The sequence below is a fragment of the Amyelois transitella genome, chromosome 16, assembly GCF_032362555.1.
Source record: "Amyelois transitella isolate CPQ chromosome 16, ilAmyTran1.1, whole genome shotgun sequence".
Lineage (NCBI taxonomy): Eukaryota > Metazoa > Arthropoda > Insecta > Lepidoptera > Pyralidae > Amyelois > Amyelois transitella.
Window position 1 is genome coordinate 8,627,709 of NC_083519.1, and position 13,622 is coordinate 8,641,330.

The following is a 13,622-nucleotide window of genomic DNA, read 5'->3' on the forward strand; positions in this document are numbered from 1 at the left end:
TATCGTAAATACATACATATGTACATAAATCACGTCTCTTTCCCAGAGGGGTAGACGTAATCATAATGCCGGCAAGATATGATTCCCCAAATTGATTGGTTCCTCATATCAGCGTTGATATGCGCCCGAAATTCTCGGACATTACTGATATACTAATTAGATATTATAATGATTATCGAAATATTTTTATATACCCCAATGTTACATCACTACTTATAATAACATTACTATTAATTACCATTTATTATTAAATGTATTGTTTATTATAACGCTTCCGCAATGCTGCCTTTTTAATTATGGATTTTCCTTTATATTTTGGTTGACTGGAAGAAATCCCATTTGGGATAAGTCCACCATAGTACATATTCTTCTAAATCCAATTATTGTTTTGTAATTTGTTATATTTATTTTTATGTGCAATAAAGAGTTTACAAACAACCAAAAAAATTAATACAAATTTTGTCAAGACAGACTTCTAATAAAGCAGATAATTTAATTATTAACAGCCTAAGCCTAATACAATTTGGAAGAAAGTTGTTATCTTGTCACAATTCTATTACGCGCCAACACTCGGTAGGCTAACGAACTGTCACATTTTCGCGCCAAAATGAGCAGCGCCATAATTAGGTTCGGTCCGCCTACCACGACGTCTCTGTGAGGTAAACAATGATATAAAAAAAAAGAAACAAAAGAAAAATCAAGTTATATCACATACATACATATAATCACGTCTATATCCCTACAGGGGTAGACAGAGTTAACAGTATAGAAAAGCTAGAAAGTCCATGTTCAGCTGTATGTCATAATGATGACAGAGTGATGATCAAATAATGACAGGTTGCTAGCCCATCGCCTTTAAGAAGTTTATTAGACTCTTCCCACTTTTTTAAAAACCCCTTGGTTCCTTCTTCCTCGTAAGGGTTACAGACTACTTGATTATATGTATGTTTGTATGTATATATGTATGTGCACCTCCCCAGAGAGGTCAGAACGGAATTGGTACTAACGGCAGAAGAATGATGAAAGCTGATTGGTCGTCTTGAATACCTTGGTACGTAGTCTACTGATTTCCATAATAAATACCGCCAGTAAGGCGTCGAACAAATAAAGTTCATTACGCACAAACGAAATCCCGAAATACCTCATTTAATTACGCAGTTATGTTTTTATCCTTGTTGTTATAAGGTTTTGTGGAGTGACAGAAAGTTTATACCCACGCCAATTAAATACTTATGTTTGTATTTATGTTTCAAGATCACGTCTTTATTCTATACGGCGTGGATAGCGTCAATAGTCTTAAAATGCCTGAGGGAAAAGAAGATATATTTTACATATAATAAAAAACAATATATTGTGTAATTTTTACATTAATTCATTAAAGTTTTTCCATTTTTCCGAATAGAAAAACATAATCAAAAAAATCAGTACTATACATATATATTTTATACAGTACTGATGTTCTAGGATATTTTAAGGGCGGATTTATATTTCTTACTATAAATCCGTCCTGAAAATTTATATACCTACTTTATTTGTGCAGACATAAATAAGTTTTGGCACGAAAAGAGGCTAAAGTTGTTTGTTTCAAAAATTAAAAGCCAAGAGACGAGAGGCAGACGTGACTTCAGCTCAACGCAAGAGATCGCGACTTCACATTCTTGGCATCAGTCCATTGTCAAGTTAAACTCAGTCTGAGGTTAGACATTATACAAAGTTATAGAATCCGACACGTTCAGAAGGCTCACTTTAATATGTAACATTGATGTACATTCATACATACATATAGTCACGTCTATATCCCTTGCGGGGTAGACAGAGTCAACAGTTTTGTAAAGACTGAAAGCTGTTCAGCTGTTTGGCCTGATGATAGAATTGAGATTAGTGACACAAATAGTGACAGGTTGCTAGCACATCGCTTAAAAAAAAGAATCCCAAGTTTATAAGCCTATCCCTTAATGGCCTTTCACGACATCCATGGGAAAGAGATGGAGTGGTCCTATTCTTCTTTTATGAGTGCCGGGAACAACACGGCACATTGATGTACTTGCGCAGAAATAACATTTTGGAATGGCGCGAAAATATTTGAGCCTATCAGAGCGCGCCATTTGAACCCACTGACTGAATTTAATGAGCGAGATAGCAGGAGACATTATGTGTTTGGACTTTAGGTCTACCGCGCTGGTAATAAGGTCGGTATTTCGGTTGGGTTCGGCAGCAGGTCGTCTATTATGCTTATGAAGGTAGAAGTAAAGTAGCAGTAGATAATGTAAGATGTACAAAGAAAACGTAACAAAATACAAATATGTAACAGCCTTTAACTTGTGTTGCACAATAGATACATATATTTGATTTGATTTTAAATAATAATATAATTACTATGGAGGCTGTCGAGATTTTTATGAAAAATTGCTATTGCACACCTTGGAAGTGTACCTAATAATTTAAAGTCAATTTATATGCTGGGTGCCGTAGAAGGTGAATTACAGAAAACGAATAAGCGCCGAATTTTAGATTAAAAAACATACAATAGGTACCTACTCGGTTTGACCTGAGGCTTAACCCGCGTAAAAAGAACCCTATGTTCTTTATTATAATAATAACTAATATATATAACTAGGTTTGAGTTGCAGATTCGCCCGCGCAAATTTAGCGTGACCTACACGCGCAAATTAAGCGTCATCTACAAAATTATTCAGGTTTTTGGCAAAATAATTTTACCGGGATGACCTTTTACGCGCAAAATTTCAAGAAGATTGGTTCAATTGATAACCCATGGAGAGACATAATTAAACTAATTTTCACTTTCATAATTAGTAAATTAGTTCGGCTCGGTATAATATTATACATAAGTATGGACAAGGTTTCGCCTGCGGCTTTGGGATAGTTTAGTGTATATTAATTAAAAATGAAATAATTTTCATGTTGCATAGCAAAACAACTCGTCGATATCAAACGTTTTAATTTGAACAGTTTATTTAAAAAGAGAATAAATAATTTATCAAAACACTGTTTTAAAAATAGAATGCTTTATTTTTAAATTCAAAAATTTAGAACAGAATAACATTGCCCAATAACAATCATGGCTGCATTGCCGTACTGCACGAAATTGTGAATAAATTATTGTTCTATTTCCGAACGATTATTAATTCTCATACGTTACAAACCGTGATACGAGAACGTGCGGGATTATTCTGTAATCTAAATCCAATTTCGTCATAAATTTTACAAATATAACTCGGTCTCGCGTGATTAAAAATCATTGAGGTTTTTCGTCTCTGAATACAAGTTTTTATACCATCTTTAGTTTCTGTCTTCATATTAACTATCCAGCATATGCTCTTGATGTCAAATCATGCAAAATGATTAACATTATAGAATTATTTTCAATTTTTGATACAAGCCGAGATCATAAAGTAAAGCAATCCATTTGAAGACTTATGTATTTTAGAAATAGAATAGGCAATCAGGCCTTTTTATGTCCATCATATTAAATGTAATGACAGAATATGCCCTCTGTTAATAATTCTCGTCCGTTACGATCTCATATGTATGCGCGATACGTGGATATGGTATTTTATTGAAATGTTTTTCGATAACGTCTGGTCGGCTATTGGCTATTCTAGTGGTTATATTTACGAATACAAACAGTAACTATTTGTTATAATTTACTCAAAATACTGCACCAGCGCCCTCTATAACATTTGGCTGTATGTAAGCTACTTTCCTTTGCCATCAATTAATAATCTGTAATAAGTGTGCAACACTGAATAAAATCTTTTCTCTTCCGTACCGAGTTGAATACGTGGATTCATTTTTTTTCCTAATTAATTATAATAATTAGACTATTTAGTTTAGTTTTTTATCCTACTTAATATAATGCGAAAATTTGTAAGTAGATATGTGTGTTAGGGTGGTCCTTATTTTACAAAGTGAAAAATAACATCGGGGCACCTTGCCATTGCGTTCTTTATGCTATAAAATGAACTCAGTTTTTTAATTATTTTTTTTTAATTTATATTTAGGGGTCGCGCTAAACATTAGAAAATTAAAAAAAAAACTCAAAACAAGAGAAAGGCTTATGAATGAAATTCCTGACGAAATTTATAAAAAGTTATGATCTATCTGTTTTAATGGCTCATAGGCGAGCACCAGTTGTCATTTTGCTCTCCTCACCCCCCCTCTTGCCATACATTAACAAGGACGTGCCCCGCAACTAGTTCGCTATCAGCCGTAAGTGTGAGCGCAAGTCGGTTTTGTTTACGTCCGTTATCAAGTCTGGACGCCGCTAAATTGAGCAACAGGAAAGCTGCAATTGTAATCACATCTACGCTGAAAAGTGCTGGGTCGGACCCCATGGAATTTTCTGTGAATAGATCGTCCATTCGTCGTCATCGGATAAAGCATCGTAAAGAGATGGCAGAGTCGTTGAAACGCGAATTCATTACTCACTTGCCTTTAACTATTCACTGGGATGGAAAGCTAATAGAAGACTTTACCGGGCACGAAACAGTGGATCGTCTTCCTATTTTGGTGTCAGGACAAGGAATCGAACAACTACTATCGGTCTCGAAACTGGACCGTGGAACAGGAGAAGCATGTGCATCACCTGTGTATGCTACTATACTGGATTGGGGACTGAACGATAGAGTTAAATGCATGTGCTTCGATACGACTGCAGTCAATTCGGGATTGAGAAATGAGGCATGCATACTATTGGAGCAAAAAATGGAGAAAGATATGCTTTCGCTTGCATGTCGCCATCATATACTGGAGATAATGCTAGAAGCCGTCGTGAGTACAGCTCTAGGTCCATCAAGTGGGCCTGACATGTTGATTTTTAAAAGATTCAGGAATCACTGGAGCAAAATAGACCAGACCGACTGCAAAACAGTCGCATCTGATCCTCATTCGCTGGAATCTGTACAGAAAGAGATTCAAAATTATGATTTCCTTCGCTCAGAACCAACTCAACGACTATCAACCTCGAGATGATTATAAAAAACTACCTCACCATTATGTACTTAGGAGGACTTCCTGAGAAACAAGCATCATTTAGAATGCCAGCTGGACTGCACAGGGCATGCTGGATGGCAAAAGCTGTATATTGCTTGAAAATATTCTAATATAGACACCGATTCAAAATGACCAAAAAAGAAGAAAAAGGAATTAAAGATGTTTGCATCTTTTCAGTCATGATTTACGTGAAGTACTGGTATCAAGCTTCTGTTGCTTTGTCAGCTCCCAAAAATGACTTGCAGCTATTAAAGAACCTGACAACATTCGAATATATAAGTCCAGATCAATATATAAAGTATTATTAAGTTATATAAAAAAAGCTAGCTCTGAAGCTAGTACGTAATAAAAATTTACAAGTTTAACATATTTCAATAAATAAAGATTATATCTACCTAATTATAATTGTAAAATCTTTATTTCCAAAGTCGATCAAAAATTTCTTGACCGATTAAACGAGTATTGTATACATATTGGAATTTACTCAATTAATCACACACACAAATGTTTATGAGTGTACTGGAAACAGGCCGCGGTGCACACCCGTCTCCCTCGATCGGCTTTGATCCCAAACTTGTTAGTTTAGGATCTGTGCTGTGCACACCGAACATACTACGTTTATTGACTTTCAAAGTTCTGAGTTTCGCTAAACTGTAAAATACGTGATTACAGAAGTGTCACCTTATGCCTACAGTCCGTTTTTTTAGGTAGCTACTGAAATGAAGGTTGAGAATCTTGTTAAGTCTTTTTATTAAAAAGTCCATTTTTAAATATAATTTAGAGCCATGAGACGAAAATTCACATTGAAATAACAGATGTCATAATGAAAAAAATTTACTACCCATAATTTATTCAGGAAATGTATTTTTCAAAAGAAAAAAACACGTCAATATTTACTTTTATTTTGTGTGGTTCTAACATTGTTCTAGACTTTCCGGACCTATATATTTTACAGCCATTGACGTGATGTAAAAATATGCCTATAGTACAAGTCATTCTTTGAATGCCGTCAATATAATTACGGCAAGCGGTAAATATTTTCTATTATTAATCTGAAAATAATTTGCAAATTTTAAAGTATTTTGACATTTTATTATTTATACTTTTTGAAATCACCGAAAAGAAAATTTAAAACAAATCAATATAAGAAGGGTGCAACTGGGAACATGCAAATATGAACGAGCTATAGAAATCTACCGTTTTTATTAATATGCTAATACATACAAGTTAATTAAATCTATATTGTTAGAAAGTACGAATGTACTTCTGTAATTTAGTTTTTCTACAATAAAGATATTACAAACCAACAAAAACTTTCCACTTAAGGAGTAATTAAAAAAACTAAAAAACTACGCTTTATTGCTAATCAAACTAAAAAATAGAAAATAAAATTTAAAGACAAAGGAATTATAAAACAGTAGTAGCAAGTCGAACAATCGGTTATAGTCAATTACCTCCGATTAAAATTATAACAAAATTAAATTTATAAACAAAACAATTGAAATCTGAGTAAAAAGCGTGGGGTGCCTGATGTAGTAAATATTAAAATCATTCTATTAGCATATATTTATGACAAGAGAGTTATGAAAATGAAGTAAAATGCACCCCACGCTTTTTACTCTGATTTAAATTGTTTTGTTTATAAATTTAATTTTGTTATAATTTTAATCGGAGGTAATTGACTATAACCGATTGTTCGACTTGCTACTACTGTTTTATAATTCCTTTGTCTTTAAATTTTATTTTCTATTTTTTAGTTTGATTAGCAATAAAGCGTAGTTTTTTAGTTTTTTTAAACTATTATTTATTTTCTATTTTTTAGTTTGATTAGCAATAAAACGCCTAGTTTTTTAGTTTTTTTATACAATTATTTTTTGGTAGAAGTGTTAACTTCCTACTACTTCTACTACGCTGTATAACTATCTTACTAGAAATGACTTTCACAACAATGCGCCCATCGCCGGAGGTTTTCACAACTAACTTTCTTAAAGTTATATGTGGCCTGATTGGATTAAATCTCATAATATTCTCATCATCATGATTCTTTTTTAGGCGATGGGCTAGCAACCTGTCACTATTTGAATCTCAATTCTATCTTAAAGCCCAATAGCTGAAGGTGGCCTATCAGTCTTTACAAGACTGTTGGCTCTGTCTACCCCGCAAGGGATATAGACGTGATTATATGTATGCATGTATGTATGATGATTGTTAAACCCAGTTGAAAAGAATTTTATAGTGATAAATCACTGTTAATAATATTTTTGACTATCCAGCAAACATAACAATTTTCGATTGTGGCCTTGCCAGGAATCAAACCACAAGATTAAGAGGCAGATTGATACAGGAACAAAAATATTTCAAACATACCTCCACTGCCTTTACAACCAGGAACGCAACAATGTTTATCTGAAGACATCGTGGCACTTTTGTAGTAAAATCTGTCTTTCACAAAAACAAACACAAACTTGGGACTCCTATCTCAAATAATCAGGTACTTTTTACAGGAGTCCTATCTCAAAATATCTGCACAACACAGTGAACACAGTCAGAGTCCAATCTCAGATGATAAAATCATACGAATATCCGGAAGAACAAAGCTCGACTCAACGGAAGATTCCAAACTCCAAATAACGACAAGTTATCAGCACAAAACAAAGTGCAAATAGGTAAATACACAGGCACCGGTAAAAAAACAGAAAGAAAGTTTACAGGTGTTAGAATCGAATTCAAAACTTACTGCAAAACTTATTTTACATATATAAACAAACTGTCACTCATTTTCCAAGCGAGTATTACAGTGTTGCTATTATAAATATGCAAAAGTTACATAATGTTAATTCAAGAATCGCATTAATATGTTAAATACGTATTAAATATCGCAAAGTTCTGTAGGTAGTAACTTTATTCTTGTATTGTTGTAAATTTAGTTGTTCAATTTTCATTTATTACTTTTGTTTTATTACTTATATATTTTTTATTGTTTTAAAATATTCTACTAATTCTACTATTGTTTCTAATGGTAATTCTAAATGGAGCGATGCGATGAAATAAAAACGCCTCAGGTTAATAGTAACATTATATGGAAATATATTACATCTCTTTTTGGACTCCTTATACGTCAGAACTTCTTGGTTTCTTGTATGGAGATTACTGGCACTGGTGCTATCTCTGTCTCTCTTACTCTCATACGAAGGATCTAAAAATGAATTTATTAATCCTGGCAGTTTTAATAAGGATAATGAGAAACTCTTATCAAAATATTGCATTGTCATCGGTCCTTGATACGTGTGCAAAGTTTCAAGTTGATCAGACGTTTAGAAATCAGTGAAAATTAAGCTCAAAGATTCCGTTACATACATACATACATACATACATACATACATACATACAACCCAAGCTAATAAAAGCGTAGTAAAAATATACATAAACCTACTACACTTTCATTTCAAATGGTTACGGCACTAAATCGATGTAATTACACCAATAAAATGGCAGGCGTTGAGCGAATATCTACTACCGTCGAATGAACCGCGTGATATTGGCACGATAAAACAATTTTATTGCAAAAATGTCGATACGAAAGTATAAATTAAATATTCTACAGAAAGCACCCCATTAAACTCCAATAAAATAATAATCTTAATAAAGTATGTAAAAGAAAATAGTGCTGCCAAAACGTGCTACGATATCAGGTCCTTGCTACGACAAACTTGCTACTACCAGATTGCTACAATACACTTGCTTCGAAAAACTTGCTACAACTACAACACACTAATTGCTACGACAAATTTGCTACGACCAGACCATTACATCAATGTTGTAACGAGATTTGAATTACTATGAGTTTTATTTTAACAAACAAAATGACACAAACAGATTTTTGGAAAAAAACAAGCTTGACACTATCAAATATAATACAATTCTTTTTAAATTACGCTGTTTTAATGAAAAGCGACCAACAACCAAAGAGGGCAGCAATTTCCAAATTATAAATTCAACAATCAGAATAAAGAAGTTACGTCATCAGTGCCTCTATAATTATTCACTTTGCAATATCATCAGCCTGTACATACAGTGCCGTAATTATGTGTATGTCCGATATACAAGTATAATAACCTAATACACCAATACCAAATGGAAATATTACTCAATGGAAAGGTGGAAATGGAGCGTATTCAGGATTATTGGTTAATAGATATTTGAACATTCCATTTCACAAAGCGCACATGATTTCTTCACAAAAGACTATTCAATGATAAACCAAATGTCAGCTAACCACGTCGACAGAATTGAGATTCAAATAGTAACAGGTTACTAGCCCATCGCCTAAAAGAAAAATCCCAAGTATATCAGCCTATCCTTTAGTCGCCTTTTGCGACGTCCATGGGAGAGAAATGGAGTCAGCCTATTCTCAAATGCCGAGACCAGACGGCAAGATTCCAAACCTCTTCCAAACATTTCTCCGTATTTGCAAAGAAATTTATCGTAATTTCCGTTGACACAATTCCGTGTCAGATTAATAAAAGTCTACGTGTGACGGATTGCTGTTTGAGATTCCGAATCAAATCGCGGTACAAGGAAATATAACCAATGTGGTAAGCCGGCTTAAACAAAAAAACTGTGTGTACATATGTATATGTCTGAAAGTGGTCTTTTAGTCTACGCAAGAGTCTTGGCTCCGTCTATCCTGTAAGGGATAAAGACGTGATTATATTTGTATGCATATGACAGACATTAATCACACATTCATAAAATCACGTAAAAAGAAGAAACTGACCGAGGTCTGCGTTTCTGCCTTTCTGTATGTATGTACTCGCATCACGCGAAAATTATTGTTCCGATTTGGATGCGTTTTACTCAGACATGTTTGGCTTGGTCAAATAAAGAAACTGGTACACATTTTTTTTATTTATATGGCGAGCGAAGTCACAATAAAAAGTTGACCTTAAATTTTAAATTACATTTTTTCTTTACATCATCTGCGGACCAAAAAAAAACGAGTTTTCAATTCCCCTCAGTCTTTACCAAATCAGAAAGAAATTAAAGTGAATCAAAAAAATTTAAGTTTCATGAATTTTGGAAAAATTCTTCACTTAGTCAAAACAGATTGCGAGACGTCGGTTCTGTCTACCTCGTAAGGATAACGACGTGATTATGTGTATGTATGTATGTCGAGAATAGATGTTTTTTCCAGTTTGGTTATATGTCCATGGAAATATAAGATCAAAATGCGGTTACATTTGATTGACAAGGTGATGAGATTTCCGACTTTTACGGACATTATTTCGGAAAAATGTAGAAGTGAATCGGTATGTTGCCCGGTTAAATGCGTAATGCGCAGAAGGACACGGGTTCAAATCCCACCTCGGGCATGTACCAATGAATATTATCGAAATTATGTGCATAAATACATATGGTCACGTCTATATCCCTTACGGGGTAGACAGAGCCAACAGTCTTGAAAAGACTGAATGGCCACGTTCACCTATTTTGCTTAATGATAGAATTGAGATTAAAATACCCGGTACATGTGGTTCCCGGCACCATTACAAAAGAATAGGACCACTCCATCTCTTTCCCACGGATGTCGTAAGAGCCGACTAAGGGATAGACTTGGGATTCCTCTTTAATGTAAATCCCTGCCAATCTAAGGTCTGCCGCGCCGATGGATGCATGGCTAGGGGCGAGCCTAGTCTCGAGCGTGCCACTTCCGCCATGGGGTTGGGCGACCCCCAGGTAATGGCTAGCCTTACCCTGGCATGCGGGGCTCTGCTGGGGCGGACAAAATTTTTCCCTAGCGTCTCGTGGGAATCGCATGGATGCAAATTTTTTGAAAGAGCACCTAGATGGCGGCGATGGTGTCCGCACCCCATCACGTCTCGTTCCCGGCGGGAGCGGTATGCGGTCTGCTGAAAGCCGCTTTGCGACGATGAATGTAAGAGGAGGAATGAAGGATAAGATTGAGGAAGTATGCCAGATGATGGATGAAAGACGTTTGGATGTGTTGTGCGTGAATGAAACGAAGCGGAAAGGATGCGACACGACGCAGCACGGCCCTTACACGGCGTATTGGTCTGGAATTTCCAGTACCAGCCGAGGCTGTCAAGGGGTCGGTCTAATTCTTTCTGCACGAATGGCTGAGTGCGTGAATGAGTATGAGTGTGTCAGCCCTCGTCTTCTATGGATTAGGCTGAAAGTTGGAATCACTCGGATCTTCGTTCTAGGTGTTTATGCACCTTGGGATGTGGGTTCGAGGGGTACAACATCAGCAAAAAGCGAAAACGAGGAGTTCTGGAATAGTGTAAGAGAAGTATTGAAAGTTACCAAGCCAAATGAGAAGATTATTATGTTAGGTGATTTTAATGGATGGGTGGGTGTAAAGCGTGATGGATATGAAAAGGTGCTTGGTGCGTTTGGTGACGAAAAGGTGAATGATAATGGAAGAAGTGTATTAGAAATTTGTCTAGAGTGGGATCTTTTTGTGTCGAACTCAATGTTTCAACATAAAGAGATCCACACCTACACAAGAGTGGAAGGTATTTTAAAAAGTATGATAGACTTTGTGATTGTAGATGAAAGATTGAAGAACAAAGTGCTGGATACCCGTGCATATCGCGGTGCTGGCATTGACTCGGACCATTTACTGGTGATATCCCGGATAAGGGGTATCTTCAATCGCTGGCGGCACAGGGTAAGGGAGCAAACCAGCGCTTTGGAAAGAGTAAAAGTAGAAAATTTGCAAGATATGGATGTAGGTAAGAAGTATATTAATAGACTGAAGGATGAATTTGAAGATTTAGAGGAAATGAGCGATATTGAAGATGGATGGAAGGAATTTAAAGAAAGAATTGTGAAAGTAGCTGTTGAAGTGTGTGGTGTAAGTAGAAGAAGGAAAGGAAAAAATCACAAAAATGCGTGGATGAGTAAAGATGTGCAAGAACTTGTGCGATTAAAGAAGAAAGCATGGCTGGATTTGTTAGCAGCAAAAGCTAACTTAAGAATGCAAGAGGTTATAGATGAAGATGTGAATGAAGCACGTAAGGAATATAAGAAAATGAAAGCTGTGATTAGAAAGAAAGAAGAGTATAAAGAGGATTTTGATAAAAGGCTATCAGAAGACTTTCAGTCAAATCTGAAAGTATTCTGGAAATCCGTAAGGTCAGCCCGAGGAAATACTATAACCAGAGAGCTGACTAGGATCAGATGCCAGGATGGTAGCGTTGTGAAAGGAGAAGAATGTGTACTAAAGATATGGAAGGACTATTTTGAAAGTTTATTTGAAAAAAAGGAAGGAAATAAGAAAGATTTCTGCTATAGCGAAGAAAAAGAGAATGAGATGGAAGGCGAAATTGAAATGTTCGAAATTGTGGAAGCACTTAAGAGTATGAAAGCGGGAAAGGCTGCTGGGTGTGATAGAGTGTCGGTCGAGATGCTTAAAGCAGGAAAAGGCGTAGTAGCTAGTCAGTTGTACTGCCTTTTCAATTTGTGTTGGAGAAGCGGCCGAGTACCAAAAGATTGGTGTAAGGCTGTTATCGTGCCACTTTACAAAGGAAAAGGGTCACAGCTGGACTGCAAAAATTATCGTGGTATAAGCCTGCTTAGCGTCGTCGGCAAAGTGTATGCTAAGGTATTGATTAATAGAGTCAGGAATGAAACTGATGACAAAATATGGGATGCTCAAGCGGGATTTCGAAAGGGAATGGGATGTACTGATCAGGTCTTTTCCTTGCGGTGCATAGCCGAAAAGTTTTTGGCCAAGAGTCAAAAAGTCTATTGCACATTCGTAGATCTGGAAAAGGCCTATGACAGAGTTGAGAGGAATGAATTGTGGTCAGCACTTTCTATGCATGGGGTGAGCAGTCTCTTAATACGAGCACTGAAATCCTTATATGAGGATTCGAGTGCTTGTGTCAGGATAAACGGAGCGCACACTGAGTGGTTTAAGATTGAGAAAGGCGTTAGGCAAGGATGTGTTGCGTCACCGTGGCTGTTCAACCTATTTATGGATAGCTGTTTGACAGATTTGAAAGAGTCTAAAAGTGGATTAAGGATGAATGAGTTACTCGTCAAATGTCTGCTCTATGCCGACGATCAGGTTATACTGGCGTCATCAGCGGAGGAGTTACAGGAGATGGTAAACTGTATGCATGAAGCTTTAAAAGAGAAAGGAATGAAAGTGAACGTAAGTAAAACTAAAACACTGGTTTTTGAAATGGAGAAAGAAATGACAGCATGTAATATTTTGATTGCAGGAGAAAAAGTGGAGCAAGTGAAAGAGTTTGTATATCTAGGATCAAAGTTTACATCAGATGGCAAGTATGATAGTGATATTGAAAGGAGAGTGAACGTGGGGAACATGGTGAATGGAGCTTTGCATGCCTTTATGAGCAGTCAGAAACTATCCAAAAAGGCTCGACTGGCTGTGCACAGGGGCGTGTTGGTCCCGACATTAATGTATGGGAGTGAAAGTTGGGTATGGCAAAAGAAGCATGAAAGCAGAATAAATGCAGTGGAAATGAGAGCGTTAAGGAGTATGATGGGTGTGAAATTGAGTGACAGGATAAGGAACAGCGTGATAAGGGAATGTTGTGATGTGAAAGAAGATGTAG

General features: G+C 36.0%; 1 protein-coding gene across 1 annotated transcript in view; it reads right to left on the reverse strand.

Annotated features, from left to right (window-relative positions):
* The window catches only part of LOC106129556 (limbic system-associated membrane protein), a 157,159-nt gene extending 149,415 nt beyond the window's left edge, over positions 1–7,744 (reverse strand). The window contains exon 1 of the mRNA XM_060948447.1: positions 7,381–7,744. Coding sequence (XP_060804430.1) covers positions 7,381–7,429 — 49 coding nt within the window. The 5' untranslated portion in view covers positions 7,430–7,744. The remainder of the gene's footprint in view (positions 1–7,380) is intronic.
* Between the last annotated feature and the right edge of the window lie 5,878 nt (positions 7,745–13,622).